This window comes from Poecilia reticulata, chromosome 2, assembly GCF_904066995.2.
Source record: "Poecilia reticulata chromosome 2, P_reticulata-male-v2, whole genome shotgun sequence".
NCBI lineage: Eukaryota > Metazoa > Chordata > Actinopteri > Cyprinodontiformes > Poeciliidae > Poecilia > Poecilia reticulata.
The window spans coordinates 16,427,151-16,443,190 of record NC_088831.1 but is presented as its reverse complement, the minus strand read 5'-3'; the positions used below and the strand labels follow the sequence as shown (position 1 = coordinate 16,443,190).

The 16,040-nt window shown below is 38.5% G+C and overlaps 2 protein-coding genes and 1 pseudogene across 2 annotated transcripts; all 3 read left to right on the top strand.

The window, feature by feature from the left end:
* The first annotated feature begins 1,024 nt into the window (after window positions 1-1,024).
* Window positions 1,025-2,045, top strand: LOC103482230 (trace amine-associated receptor 1-like). Its single transcript, XM_008438258.3, has one exon. It carries the CDS (start codon window positions 1,100-1,102, stop codon window positions 1,940-1,942), a length of 843 nt encoding a protein of 280 aa, XP_008436480.3. The 5' UTR covers window positions 1,025-1,099; the 3' UTR covers window positions 1,943-2,045.
* Window positions 2,046-11,148: 9,103 nt separating this feature from the next.
* LOC103456979 (trace amine-associated receptor 13c-like) lies at window positions 11,149-12,413 on the top strand (annotated as a pseudogene).
* Window positions 12,414-13,683: 1,270 nt separating this feature from the next.
* On the top strand, window positions 13,684-15,320 carry LOC145554138 (trace amine-associated receptor 13c-like). Its single transcript, XM_081613534.1, has 2 exons — window positions 13,684-14,354; window positions 14,513-15,320. Exons 1-2 carry the CDS (start codon window positions 14,191-14,193, stop codon window positions 15,318-15,320), a joined length of 972 nt encoding a protein of 323 aa, XP_081469660.1. The 5' UTR covers window positions 13,684-14,190.
* Window positions 15,321-16,040: the final 720 nt, after the last annotated feature.

Genomic DNA, 16,040 nt, shown 5'->3' with positions numbered 1-16,040 from the left:
GAGAACCGTCGTCTTCAAGTTGAGGACATAATGATGTGCAACATTGGAGATTTTAGTTTTTAGTCACTCCCACCAACCTCCTGCAGAGAAAAGCAGCTAAACTGTCCACAAAGGATGATTTGTTTGTACCTTTTAGAAATGTGTGTCAGCTGTCATCCAGAAGGGGTTGCTGCAGCTTCATTCACTCTCCTAAAGGATTTTTGTATTTTATACATGGGCCTCACACTCTTCAGATTTGTATATTTTTTTTAATTTTGAAAACCCAGCCATCAGTTCCCTCACACTTTAAAAGTATGTATTGCTTTACGTTGATCAATGAGATAAAACCCCAATTAAACACTAGGAAGTTTGGGGTTGTGATGCTAGTACATGCCTGTGTATGTACTATTGTTAGCTGGGCCTTTGTTTTTCTGTATGATGTTTTGAACACATGGTTTTCTGTTAACCGACTTTTCTATGATCTTATGTACATATAATTTTTTACCTAACCTGGTATGGAAAATTGAATTAGCTGTTGGAATTTCTTTCTCATTCCATGATCGTATCTGTCATACTGTGTTGTCTGTTGGACATCTAATAGATAAGAAAAGACCACTTGGTTTGGAAGAGTTACATGTCATTCCAACAGTGCACAGAAAATAAGTGTTGAAAAGAAGCCAGATAACCTAGAGTGGAAGCTGTTGCAGCTAGACATTAAAAAAATAAATAAAAAAATCAAGAAACGACTCTACATCTCCATGGAGCATGTTAAACAGCTGAGGCGTGGAGACAGGAGAAGAGGGTGGAGATAACCTTACAGGTTGTCAAAAAAAACAAAAACTGAGGTCTCCATAGTTTACAGTCGTGTTCCACCAGAGATGATGGAGGAAGCTGAACTCTGCTTCCCAGAGTTCTTCAACTCCTCCTGCAAGAGGCTGACGCTTCCTCACTTTGAGGTTGTACTCATGTACATTGTGCTGTCCTCTATCTCTGTCCTAACAGCCTTTCTAAACTTGCTGGTCATCATCTCTATCTCACATTTCAGGTGCTCACCCAGGAGTTTTTAAGAATGTCTACATTCACCAGCCTTTGTAGTTAATGTTAAATCATGCGCACATAGATGTCTAAAAGTATTGTTGTGTTCTTCTTCCACAGGCAGCTGCACACTCCCACCAACCTCCTGCTCCTCTCGTTGGCCATCTCAGACTTTTCTGTGGGCCTCCTGTTGTTTTTTCAAACTGCTCTCATAGGCGGCTGCTGGTTTCTCGGTGACATTATGTGCACGGTGTATCAGTATCTAGCGTATGTTATCACCTCCGCATCGATAGGAACCATGGTGCTCATTTCTTTTGACCGATATGTAGCCATTTGTTACCCCCTGCATTACTCCACCAAAATCACACAAGGCAGAGTGAAGGTCTGCATCTTCCTGTGCTGGATGTGTTCCTGGGTATTTCAAAGTCTGATTCTGATTGAGAACCTGAAGCAGCCAGGTAAGTATAACTCCTGCATCGGAGAGTGTGCCTTTGTTATTAGCTACATCGCTGGATATGCTGATCTTGTATTTTCCTTCATTGTTCCCATCAGCGTTATTGTACTTTTGTATCTCAGAGTGTTTGTGGTAGCCGTGTCTCAGTCTCGAGCCATGCGCTCTCACGTCGCAGCCGTCAGCCTCCAACACTCTGTAACGGCTAAAACTTCCCAGGTGAAGGCAGCAAAGACTCTTGGTCTTGTGGTGCTGGTGTTCCTGCTGTGCATGTGTCCGTATTACTGCGTTGCTCTCTCAGAGGAAGGCAGCGCCATGAGTGCTTCATCCGCCGCGTTTGTCATATGTTTGTTCTACTTTAACTCTTGCTTAAACCCCATCATCTATGCCTTTCTCTACCCCTGGTTCAGAAAATCAATGAAGCTCATATTTACTCTTCAGATATTTCACCATGACTCCTGTGACACCAGCATGTAGTCGTTTGCCTGTAAAAGACACTTATGTTTGTAGATGAGCAACTCAGTTGAACTCAGTTGAAGATGTTAAGCTCTGTAAAATGGAAATAAGCTTTTTTTTTCATGCAAAGTTTTATTATGCTGTTTTAGTGTTCTGTGCACATTATACCATAAAAAATAAAGAAATTGTAGTTTGATCATTTTTTTTGTCATTTGCATATCAGGTTCAACATTACTTAATTTACTTTCATTTAAGTTATAAAATGGTTGAGATGGTTTAGAAGATTTCTTCTCTGCTAACTTCCAGACAAATAATTAAAAGTGGTTGAAAAGGATTATTAGTTATCAAGCCAGGGATGGAGTGAAGACCAGTTCTTCTGAAGAACAGGTCTTGGTCTTCTGTTCGAAGCATTTAGTCCAAACAATGTTTAGAACTTTGGCAAATATTTCAGGACGTTGCTTCACGTACGCCACAAAATGCAGAAATTAATGGAAAGAGAGATAATTACTCAACCAAAGCTAATTCTTGGTATTAAACTAACAATTGTTATAATAAACTAATACTTAGGTGCAGTGGTGGGAAGTAACAAAGTACAAGTACTTCGTTACTGTACTTAAGTAGAGTTTTCGTGTATCTGTACTTTACTTAAGTAGATTTAATAATGGATACTTTCTACTTTTACTCCACTACATTTTACAGTAAATATCTGTACTTTCTACTTCACTACATTTCTACAAAACTGTCGCGTTACTCGTTACATCCAAGTCGCGTTGCGCTTTTTTTCCGTTAAAATGTGAAGTTCAGGGATTTAAGGTGGCGCCTTAAAATCCGAGCAATAACGTGACTTAGTGTCTGTTGTCACCCATCGGCTCCACCTTTACTCGCACGCGGAGCTCCAGACATGCGCAGTGGTTTCCTCTGAGCGGGAGGAGATGTCTGGATGTCTGTCTAACCGTCAGTAATATAATAGCGCTGCATAAATCATAGATATGGCGACATGTAAAATCAGCAGCGCTTCGCTTTCACAGACGGCGGGGCTTCGTCCAACTTTTAGAGTCACTTGGAATGAAAGCTTAAAGAAAGGTAAGCGCTGTGGACGTGATGCTAGCCACAGAGACACATGTTGCATCTGCGATGAAAAAAAGTTGTCACTCATGCGCTGAATTATTGTGTGTTGACTGAGGTGTCGCATATATGGGACAACGCTGTGACCAAAGTCTGCAATATAGTGATATGACATTCAGGAACGATCCGATTCTTCTGGACGGATCTTTACTAAGTTCTAAGTGAAGCTTCAGTCCTTAGTCCTTAATCACATATCTTAGAACCGTTCTTTGTTCTTGTGTACACTGCAGTACACAAGATATATATATATATACATACACTTATTAATCGCTGAATAAGTAAAAGTTGAAGTATGAACACAGAGCATGAACATTGCTCATTGATTGACATCGCAGTGGGAGGGAGGATGAAAACAGTCACCATGCTCATTACTTGTTGCGCCGTTGGACAGTGTTCATAGTTGAACGATATTTACCGTTAATTGCGATGTTTCAGTTGTGGTTTCTGACATGTGCAATATGGGCAACCGCCCAGGGCGTTATTTTTCTAGGAATAGCAGGAGACCTCTGCGGATTGTAGCACAGCGATGAAAGCAAAACAGAATGAAGTGAGTTTTAATTGATACTGGTTAAATATATTTCAGGTCTAAGTATTTAATATCTAGGTGTTTTTATGGGAATGTGGATCTTTCAGATCAATCTGAGAACCAATTTTGATAGGTAAACTTAATTTTATCGTGTCATTTAGCACGGGACAGAATCACATATCTAAGTCTAAACTGTTAAAAGGAGTAAACACAATAAGAACATGTTTAATCTGTGGTAGTGTTCATTAAAATGGCACATTTCTGATGTATTAAAATTAAATACGATCGGCACACTTAAACTCGCTACATTTACCTCATTATGTGAGCGAGGTGAAGGAGCGTAAGGCGCGCTGAAGTGTATGGGAAAACATCATTGGCACGCTGCCCCCTCCAGACTGGGTTTGTGTGCTGTGCCCCTATGTGTTGCATACGCTGCATACCCACACTGCCTGGCGGCGCCCATGAATCCAGATATTATATATAATAAATAGGCTTAATACAGAGTTAAATTAAATTCGATTTTAAAAGTTTTAAATTACCTAGGAAAATATGCAGCTCTAGATGTTTTGACTGAAGTCCTGGGATTAATTATTCATTTCTGTAGAAGAATAATGAATCTATTTGTCCTAATGTGAAGTGTGTATCTGGATCTATAATAAAATTAATTGTGCTTGTAGCCTGGCAACTATTATAATCCTGAAATTCATTCATCAAAATGCTTATTTAAAGTTAGAGGACAAAATAACGTGGTATTTTACCAAACATATAAAATATGTAAAATTGTCAATATAGCATACTAAATTTTAAATGTACGACTAATAAGAGAGAAAGGGATGCAGTGCTTTGCTACACTATCACTAGATAAACAGGTCAGGAAAAAGTTAAGAAAAAAATATGGAGGGAGAGGGAAGTAGTTCAGTTATGCTAGCTTTACTTTGACAACCTACACATGTAGATGTGGTGTGGAATTCTGTTTCAGTTCAGTTAGAAAATAAAAGGCGAGTTAAACACCAACTCTAACAGATCATCAGTACAGCAGGTGTTTAATGAGCTAATAGCAGTGGTAGCTAATCTACCACATTGATCACTAATCGCAAAATAAGCATCAAACCATAAAAACATAAAACTGTAATGGACTGAATATAAATTTTTTTGTGAGTATATTATTAGTACTATTGTTATTATTAAAAAACAATAGCAATAATAACAATATTAAATTATAATAACTTTATGTTATAATTTCTCAAGTTTCATTAAGTTTAAATTTGAACCTGTGAACAGCTAAGCAAAATAGGGTTAGGGTGACTCCCAGACCGAGCCAGTCAACAACCTTCACACCTAAAACTACTCCTATGAACAACGGCTGATAGCTGAAATTTAGAGAAACCGTGTGGGCCCTACACAAGAGTATTGTTTCTGAAAGTCTGCACCTGAACAGCCAGTCCAATCTCTGCTTGTGTGTCAACACAAATCTGTCCTCTGCTACCAACTGTTGAGAATAGAAATCCTGATCAATGAATCATAATTTGTATTGAAACATGGACCTTAAAATCAGCCAACAAAAGCAATCATCCATCCATTTTCTTGCTCCCTTGTCCCTCAGTGGGGTCGGGAGGGTTGCTGGTGCCCATCTCCAGCTAACGTACCGGGCGAGAGGCGGGTTCACCCTGGACCAGTCTGTCGCAGGGCAACACAGAGACACACAGGACAAACAACCATGCACACACATTCACTCACACCTAGGGACAATTTGGAGAGGCCAATTAACCCGACAGTTATGTTTTTGGACTGTGTGAGGAAACCGGAGTACCCGGAGAAAACCCACGCATGAACAGGGAGAACATGCAAACTCAAAAGCTTTCAGACTTTTCTTAAAAGCTGAAAGGAGACACTTTTACCATTACATTCGAGAAGAGTTTCTAAAAAAGTCTGTGCAGCATCTGGGGAGAATGAGGAGGTTAGCTGATTATATGGAGTGAAGACACTCCCTGAAATCACACCATGTCTCTGGCCTGATAAGTTTCTCTTTTTTTCTGAAGAATGAGCCTTAGAGTCTAACAGAATCAAAAATGTAACTCTTTACATTGGGTCCTTTGTCTAACAACATGTAACTCTTTCTCGACCTTGGTAAAGCGTCTCAATAGTAATCTGAACTGTTGCACAAACAGTCAGGACACATCCCCCCACCCATATGGCCAAGGTGTTCACAAGCCTGTGAACACCTTAGGATTCCCCCAGAGGACGTGGTACAAGTGGCTGGGGAGAGGGAAGTCTGGATTCCCTCTCCCCTCTGGAATTTCAACAAAGTAGACAGCAACTTTGTTGCTCCACTTTAATTGGAGCAGAAGTCTTGGTCACCTTTACATCACTATAGACACCAGAGGCATCAGAAGAATCGCTTTCTTCAAAATAGGACTCTCCTAGAGTAAAGTCTTCAGACAGAAATATGTCTTCAGACAGAAATGAGTCTTCAGACGGATCTGTCTGAAGACTCTCACAGTAGCCCGTTGTATCATAAAGTCCATCAAATGAATCGTTTTTGGGGGGGTCATTTGAGACTACCAACGCCTTTTTAACGGCGCTGGTGTCAACACGGCAAACTTCCCCAGCGGGGAAGGACGGAAAAGATATGAGTCAAATTCATCATATTCTACCTCGTCTTTATAACTGCCGATGTCAAAGGCTACAGAAGGGAGGAGTTTATTAAAAACTTTCCTCACTCCTGTAGTTATAAAATACCCTGCACCGAAAGTCAGGGGAAAAAATAATGTGGCAGCGATTTCTGCCATTCTCAAAATGTACTCAAAAAACACACAACAAACACTACACTCAAGAGCTGCTTGAACATAAACTCCCGTTTTGACATGCAAGCATTTATAACCTCACATGTTCTTGCTTCTGATCGTTGCTATGGAAACGGTCAGATCAGTTCTGCATGAGCCAAACTATTAACCCTTTGCAACTGCGTCACTTAATCATTTGAGGCGCCATGAGATTTTAAGGGTTAAACATTAAGTTTAGAATGACAAATATATATTAAAACCATTAATTTAAGTAGGATTTTTTATCATTTTATCATGTTTAAAATTTTGAATCATACTTGACTTAAAATATCTTAAAAGTAAACTGAAATTAAACTTTGCTGCTGCTGTTATAAAATGTGACAAGAAATTTTGCTTGCTTGGAGAAGAGCTACAAAGAATTAATTTTGGTTTAATAATTTTACACGTTATCATAAAAATAGAATAAAGAATGATCCCAAAGAAATGGTGCTGCTGCTCCATATTTGATGGAGCAGCCATCAGACAGCAGAAACCGATGCCAGAGAACTCTGGTGTGTTTTGTTTTGAGTTTTAGCTGAAATTGTGATTTGATTCTAACCGTATCAGAAGAACATTTGTTCTGCTTCTGGTGCAAAGTATAAAAGAAAAAAAGACCAGCAGCACAACGCTAACTTCGAGATATTTATTGCTGTATCACTGTCATCTTTTTCCTTGTTTACATAAAATGTAAATTAAGAGAGAGATCATCTCAAAGCAGAAAGGGGTGCAGCATACGACACATCAAACATAGGTCCAGTGCAAAAACAAGGCAACAGAAGTTTTACTAACTACATAACTAAGAACATTAAAATTAAAAAGTGTCCTCCTTCGCCCAGAGCAAGAGAGAGAAAAAATTTGATTATTTAGGTCCAGTAACGAGCTCTTGAGATGTGTTTAGTATATTCACTGTTCCTATCATTTCCTCATATTTTCTCTCTAACCATCTGCTGTTAACCGCGTCTTTTCAAAACGTCCTCGACTCGATACTCCAACGTCCTTAGAAGCAAAATGTCTCGTAAAGATACAGACCAGAGCAGGGCCGTGCACAGACCACTAAAGGGGCAGGTGCTCAAAAACAAAAAAAGGGCACATCTTACTGCATTCTAGGACAGAATATGAACAAAGCCACACAGCTTTCAGAGTTTGATAAACAATGATAAGTTACAAAATTGTGAGATACACAATCAAAGCTAACGGACATCTCTATATAGAGCATAACACTATGCCTATGTAAGATATTTTATTAGTAATTTCTTTCCTCAGGTCTATTTTGTTATAGGAAAGTATTGCAATATTCAAACTCGCAATTTAGCAAGATAAGTAAATCAGAGCTGGACCACCAGACATATTTTGTCTTTACTGAATTACACTATTAAAATATAAACAAGGGCACAATGCAACCTTTTAGTGGACTGTAATCTATAAAAGAGCTGCCTGTTTGCTGCAGTGGAGATGAAGATGGTCCATTCAGGAAAGCAGAGCTGCATCAAACTTTAACTTGGAACTGCAGAAAAAAACAAAAGCAAATATTTAACTGTTAATGTATGTCACCATGAGAAAAACCTGCTGAGTTTTCACAATACAACAAAAGATTTCTGATGTGAGCAAATAAATGTTTATGTTTGGTAAAAATGAGTTATTCAATTTTAAAAAAGTCTTTTAAAACAAAACTTTTTTTTAAAAGGAATCTTCACAATTTCAAAAGTTTTGATTACAATTTTATTTTACTTAAGTTTTGCTTAAAAAACTTTTAAACATTTAAATCACACATTTGTCTCATGAAGTGAATTTTTTTTTTTTTTTGCAAAACAAACTTAGTTGCGCTTGTCAGAAATCTTTTCTTAATATTCTAAGGTTTTGTTTGTGACTCAAAGTTTTGCTTGTGATTCTCACATGAGTCGTGTGTAGGGCCTAAAATCAAGACAAAAGATTTCTGATGTGTGCAAATAAAAGTTTGTTTGGCAAATAACTTTTTATGTTCACAAGACAAAAATTTGCTATTTGATTTGTTTTTTTAAACAAAACTATTTGTTTTTTTTAAAAAGAAATCATAACAATTCCAAAAGTTTTGATTACAATTTTATTTTACTTAACTGAGGTTAGTTTTCCCCCCCCCCCATTGAATAATTAGGAAACAAATGTAACTTCATACTCTGCGAACCAGACCCTAAACTTAAAAGTCTGGATTGAGTTTTTTCCCCTTCATTAATGACACTTAGGTGTCATGAGGTGTGGTAGGTTGGAAGTGGTGAGGAGAAACGCTGAGACCCAGGTTATAGATGAAGATGATTTTAATAATGAATATACTCCGGACAGTCCAAATACAGGCAGCACGGCAGGAGAACTAGCACACGGCTAACACCGGTAGCAACTGATGCGGGACTCGACACGGGAGCTGATGCCGACTCAGGACTTAACAGTTCTACTGAATGGCTAACTGACACTAAGAACAGGACAAACGACGTGCGACTAACGATGACTGACGTATGTCGATAGACAAGGATCCGACGAAGAACACAGACAACAGGTAAGACTAAATACACATGGGGTAATCAAGGGAAGGAGACACACCTGGGAGACAATCAACGGGGGAAGAGCAGAGACGGGACTCACAGGGAACAGGATCACACAGAAACTCAAAAATAAACACACAGAAACACGGATCACGACATTAGGTAATTAAATGCAGCCACACATTGATACATATTTCCTAAACTTAATCAGCTATACCTGCACAATAATAGTATGATACATAAAAAAAACACTGAGCGAGTAGGATAATAAAGATTTATCATATTTAAATAAAACCTTTTTCATATGATTTTCTGAATAAAAGTGGATAAGATCAGGGACGTTGCCAAAAATCTTGTTCTCCATGACAAAAAATTTAATTGGGCCCCCCCCTTTGCAGCTGCTGTTACAATTTCTTGAGTTTTTTTGACACATAATAAGCATCACAATTTTAACTAACACAGTATTTACTGCTCATGAATTTTACATGCAACTGTCTGCATACACTATGCAAGTAGGTTGCTTAATTTTTTAAAGTAGTTTATTAGTTTAGTAAAAGTCACAGGCAACGTGCAAAATATACATGAAACAATCCAGACTTCTCAAAAAAAATGCTAGTTGCATTTGATTCAAGCTGCAGTATGTAACTTTAATAAAAAATTTGTTTCCTCCATATTTGATAAAGTTGTCATCATGTTGTGACAGTTTGATATGAGACAGATAATCTGTGAAAAAAAATCGATCTCCACCTCCTCCCTGAGCTGCTATTGCTGACTAAAAGTAATGCACCATTCCGACCAAAAACAACCAATCAGAACCAGAAGGAGGGTTTTAGTGCTGTCAATCAACCTCATTCACTCACTGCTAAATGTGCTAATGGTGGAGAAACAAACTGTAACTTATTGTTACAGGAAAACTGTTTATTTGCCTGTTACTTGTGTTGTTTTCACAAAAGAGAGAAAATTATTGTTTTATATATTCTATGCATTGTTGGTAGTGTCATGTTTTCTTAAAGAAATCTTGGTATTTTATGAGCTTTAATAATTATTTGAAAGTTAAATGTCTCAGTTTATACTAGTTTAGCATTAGACAAGTGTAATAAAGGCTAATAAAGAAAATTTAGCCTGTCAGAATATATTGTTTTGTCAAGACATTATCCATAACAGAGTTAACATATTGGACTGTATCCAGAAAGTTTCTCTGGGGAAAAAAAACAACACAAATTTGTATGTAGCTAATTTTAACATGTTTTCAATAACATAGATGAATAAAAAATATAGGAAATTAACCTGTTATTTAATTAAATTCTTGAAATGCCAAATGTATCTGCATATAGAATCACCCACATGCTTACATTTGACAACTGGAATCAACTGCAATTGAAATTGTGTGTTTTTTTAAGTTAAGTAAGTAAAGATGACATTCGTAGTGCAATTGGTGCAATCCCTGTGGACGCTGGACGACATCACGTGTCGCCCACGTTATGGACCGTGTCTGACACGCTAGTCTGTAGTACGGTGGCCCTCAGGGACTTATGCTGGCCCCTCTGTTCTTCGCTGCAGAATCTTTGATGACCATCTCATACTATCAGAGCTCTGGTGGAGCCAGATGCACATTGTCTGACACAAACAAAACAAACCAACTACTCAGTTGGGCTTTTCTGCCCGTAGTAACATCTGACTGTTGATCATGTGACTCGTGTGATGCAAGAAAAAAAGTGTTTCCAATGCAGTTGTGAAATACATGTATTGCAATATGCCCAAAAAAACCACCTCATCCTAGAGCAGAAACATTAAACCATTTAACACCATTTCACTTTAAATTAAGCAAATTTATTTTCATAATTTCAAATTGCATAATTCTGTGGTTAATGGAAATGCACCTACTGACAGACTTCTGCATCCGAGAGGCACGTTAAATGAGATTTCGTCTCTTTTTTTCTCTCTCTTATCATGTACTTTATATTTTTACATACTTTCCCTACAGCCAATCAATCAAATCAATCAGTCAAATTTTATTTGTATAGCACATTTCAGCAGCAAGGCATTTCAAAGAGCTTTACGTCATAAAGCCAATGAAGGGATAAAAAGGAAAAGGAATTTTATGCAAGAAAAATAGAAACATCAGTTTATTAGAAAACATGGGAAGATGAACATGCTTCATCCTCCCAATCAATAATTCATTACAATAATTAAAAAACTCTCAAAGCATCATCTCCATGGGGAGCGGCGTGAGGAGGAGGAAGAGGAGGATAAAAAACGGGAGCCAGAAAGCAGCTGGAGCTGCTGCTCTGGTCGACAGCGATGGAGGAAACTGAACTGTGTTTTCCGCGAATGTTCAACTCCTCCTGCAGGAGGCCAAAGCGTCCCTACTTTGAAGTCATGCTGGTTTACGCCGTGCTGTCTTTTATCTCTGTCCTCACTGTAATTCTGAACCTGCTGGTCATTGTCACCATTTCTCACTTCAGGTGGGACACTTCCCAGGTTTTGTCATGTTGTGCATTTTTAGTTTGGTAGCTGATGTCTCAGTTAGTATCACATTTCTCTGGTCTTCCTCCACAGGCAGCTACACACTCCCACCAATGTCCTCCTCCTCTCTCTGGCTGTGTCAGATTTCCTCGTCGGTCTCCTCATGTTCTTTCAGATTATTCTTATAAACGGCTGCTGGTTCCTCGGTGACGTAATCTGTGTTTTGTATCAGTATCTGGCTTATACGATCACTGCAGCCTCGATAACAACCATGGTACTGATATCTCTTGACCGTTATGTGGCCATTTGTTATCCTTTGCAGTACTCCATTAGAATGACCAAAAAGCTTGTGAAGCTCTGTGTGTGCGTGTGTTGGTCCGGCTCAGTGATCTTTCAGTGTGTGATCCTGAAGGACGACCTGCAGCAGCCGGGCAGGTATAACTCCTGTTACGGCGAATGTATCATTGTCATCAACTACATTGTGGGATTTGTTGATATGACCTTTAACCTGATTCTCCCCATCACTGTTATTGTGGTTCTGTATGTGAGAATATTCACGGTGGCGGCGTCTCAGGCTCGAGCGATGCGCTCTCAGGTCGCGGCCCCTGCGCTGCAGGGCCCCCTCGCCAGGATGAAGTCTGAGATGAAAGCAGCCAGGACGCTCGGTGTAGTCGTTGTCGTGTTTCTTCTGTGCATGTGCCCGTATTTTTGTGTTGCCATCACAGGTCAGGACCTGTTGCTCAACGCGTCATCGGCAACTTTTGTCATATATTTGATTTACTTTAACTCCTGCCTAAATCCCATTATCTATGCCTTTTTTTACCCCTGGTTCAGAAAATCGATCAAAGTCATTGTAACACTTGGGATCCTGCTGCCTCACTCATGTGACATTAATGTGATATAGAGAGATAGTGACACCTGAAAAGATAAGATCAGGTAAAGTTTAAACTACACAGTTCCTTCATGAGTTTAATAAATTAGCCTTGACTGTTTATCTTAGTTAGCAATATCTTCTCAAGCAGCCCATATTTTATGCATGTAGTGATGCACATTAAAACAGCCAACACCCTTTTGTGAAGGTTAAAAACTAAAATTCCAATAATGTTTTTAAAGCTACACCGTGTAGTTTTTAATTGGTTATTTTTAATCCGCATATAAATGTTCAGTGAGTAATTATTAAAGTCTTTTTAACTATTGTTGGGTCTCCAGTCTCCACATTTATTTACTGAACTCAACAGAATGTTCAAGGCCTTTGAGATTTTTTTTGTATCCATCCCCTGACTTATACTTTTTATTAACCTTTTCTCTGATTATCTTGGAAGTGTTCATGCTGCAATGGTTGCTAGGAATTCTGATGAACCAGTGAATGAACCATCCATACTTTATACTACAGCACTGGAGACACACTCACTGCACTCAACTCAAATTAAATCAAATCAAAATACTTATTTGATCCCAAAGAGAAGTTAAACGAGGAAGTAACTCAAATTAATTTAAATTCTTCACAAAGTTTTAGTAGATAGTGATGGCTTATAAGATATATAAGATATAAGGTCTATAAGAAAACACACACTGTGCTTCTAGGTTTTCCACTTTGTAACTTTTTCTTGCTCAGGTGCTGCTTTACCTCTTCTTTTCCTCTGTTTTTTTAGTTAGCATTTTTTCTTTATCATGTTTAATCAGTTTTATATTTGAATTGTATTCAAAGTAGGCAGAACTGAGCAGACTAAAATCTCATTATCTAAGAATAATTTTTAAAATAATGCATCGAACATGTTTTGTTTAGCCCGTGGACGTATGCTAACCTGTTCAAAAGGTCATTGCAGAGCACAGAACTGACTAGTCTAAAAGTTCAGCGTTTACTTTTCTGTGATGTCGCTCACAACCGTTCTATGGGGTGTTGGACTGAGTAGCTTGTATGATGAGTTCAGCAGACATGCAGTTGCACCAAGTGTCTGATCATTTCTGCTGCCGCTAGTCTGGTGGAACTGAGCAGAGAAGGTGAGCGGGAGGAGTCCTCTGTGGGGCGGAGCTCAGAGGGCCTGAAGCTCTAAGGTACAGCTTTGGGTGAACAGATGGCGTTTTGTAAGAGCAAGCGTTTAGACAAGCCGGAATGCCTGCCACAGATTTACTCAAACACACATGAATGGATCAAAACTTTTTTTTTTATGAGGGAATGACATTATAACATAATATAAATCTAAAAAAAAAAAAACGCTGATAAGAAAACTGAACTAGAACAGCTGAGCATCATGACAGACAATTCAGAATCCCCGTGGCTGAAGTTTGTTGTGAACCCAATCAGCCTGAATGCTGAATGTTCACATGCAGTCAGATTGTTGGAGCTTCTTGATTGGTGTTTCACTCAAATCAAATTTAAATCAAGTAAAACGTTTTGAAAATATTTATTATGGTCACATTTTCTTACATCTCAAAAAGAAGGACTTTTAACCGGGTTCACCTTTTAGACCTACTGTACCTGTCACTGCTCTGCATGTCGACAAAGATCTCCTGGGTCAAACAGTTCTGGATTGGTGTTTGTCAGTGGACGAGTGTGTGTCTCAATTTCTTGCTTTGTTGTTTTTAACAGTTTACAGTAATGGTGGTTAAATAGGGGTCAAACTGTTTTTTCTGTTTCCCTAAGTGAGTACCTTCATAAATGCAGACAGTTTTTCTGAGCTGATATGTTGTTGTCATGACGTCACCATGGAGACAGTAAAGTAGGGGTAGCATTTGACCGGAGACCAGTACCTTAAAGGTGTGCCACAGAGTTCAACAGGTTATATAAGCTGGAGTTTGGTCTGAAAGTCATCAGCGATGGAAGGAGCTGAACTCTGCTTCCCAGAGCTCCTCAACACCTCCTGTAGTAAACCAAACTATTCTCCCTCTGATATGACGTTCTTTTCTATTATTGTTTGTCTTATTTCTTTTCTCACAATGATTCTGAACTTGCTGGTCATCATCGCTATCATGCACTTCAGGTAAACATTTGTTTGAATGTCAAACTAAACATTTATTGAAAAATCACAGCGGAGGGCCGTGATTGTGAATGGAACATATTTTAGACTGAATTGAATATGTGACCGTTTTTGATGAAATGAGAGAAGTCTTTATGTGTTTGTGTTTTTAATCTTCCCAGGCAGCTTCACACCTCCACAAACGTTCTCCTTCTCTCTCTGGCTTTCTCAGATTTCATCCTGGGCTTCCTGTTATTCTTTCAAATTTTCTTGAATGGCTGCTGGTATTTTGGCAACATAATGTGTGCTTTTATTACTGCTTTAGGTTTTATCGTTGCATCTACCTCAGTACAAACTATGGTCCTCATTTCAATTGACCGCTACGTAGCCATCTGTGATCCTTTACATTATCCCACTAAGGTCACTCTAAAAAGAACCCAAGTGTCTGTTTCTGTGTGTTGGACTTGTTCTCTTGTTTATTCCACTGTGATTTTAAAGGAGGACCTGCAACAACCAGGCAGATTTAATTCCTGTGTTGGAGAGTGTACATTTGAGATAGGCCTCACAGGATTTATTGTTGATCTCCTATTTGCTTTTCTTCTTCCTGTTACTGCCATCATAATTCTGTATGTTACAGTCTTTGTGGTGGCTGTGTCTCAGATTCGGGCCATGCGCTCTCATGTTGCAGTCGTCACACATCAGCATTCAGGAAAACCGAAGAAATCTGAAATAAAAGCCGCCAGGACTCTTGGGGTTGTTATAACTGTGTTTCTGCTGTGCCTTTGTCCGTATTTTTGTGTCTCAGTTCTGAGCCGAGAGAGTATATTCAGTAGTTTATCAGGTGCCTATCTCCTAATACTATACTATGCTAATTCCTGTCTAAACCCTCTGATCTATGCATTATTCTACCCCTGGTTTAGAAAATCTGTCAGAATTATTGTTACGCTTAAAATTCTCAAGTCTGGCTCCTCAGATGCAAACTTACTGTAATCCTCAATAATGTATATTACTTTGTTAATGCATAACTAATCATCTTGACATATATGACCTTAATCTTCAATGTATTTTAATGTAATGTTCATAACAATGCTGACATATGCAGTGACAGTGAAGGTTTTGGTGACAGGACTGAATCTTTATAGTGCTTTTCTTGTTACATTAACTGCAGAAATTTGCTTAACGCAAGATCTACATTTAATATGCAAGCATCCATTCACACAAGTTATTGTTAATAGTTTGACTTTATTCCAGGTCCTTCATTTTGGTTCAGAAAATGTTTACACATTTGCTCAAGTCGCTCTTTCATTAATACAGTTACCACAAGCCGTCATATACTGCTAGTTGAGTGCAGATGCTTATGTGTGTGTGTGTGTGTGTGTGTGTGCGTGCGTGCGTGTGTGTGTGTGTGTGTGTGTGTGTGTGTAATGAAGAATGGATCCATATTGTGTTTTCCTCACTTCTCTCTCTCATTACAGTACAGTTAACCGTAAAAAGAGTCTGTGTGGTTATTATTTGACATAACATTTTAAAGCATACAAGTTATCAATTAATGAGTTAATCTAAAGTTGATTAATCTTTTTGATCGACTAATGATTAATTTGATAAGTGGCCTTTTTTGTTTCACCTTAAAATCGTGGAGTTTTGTAAAACAGCTTCTTGATTCAGCACAACACAGCTGACTCAAACAATCAAAGTACCTCCTCAACATGT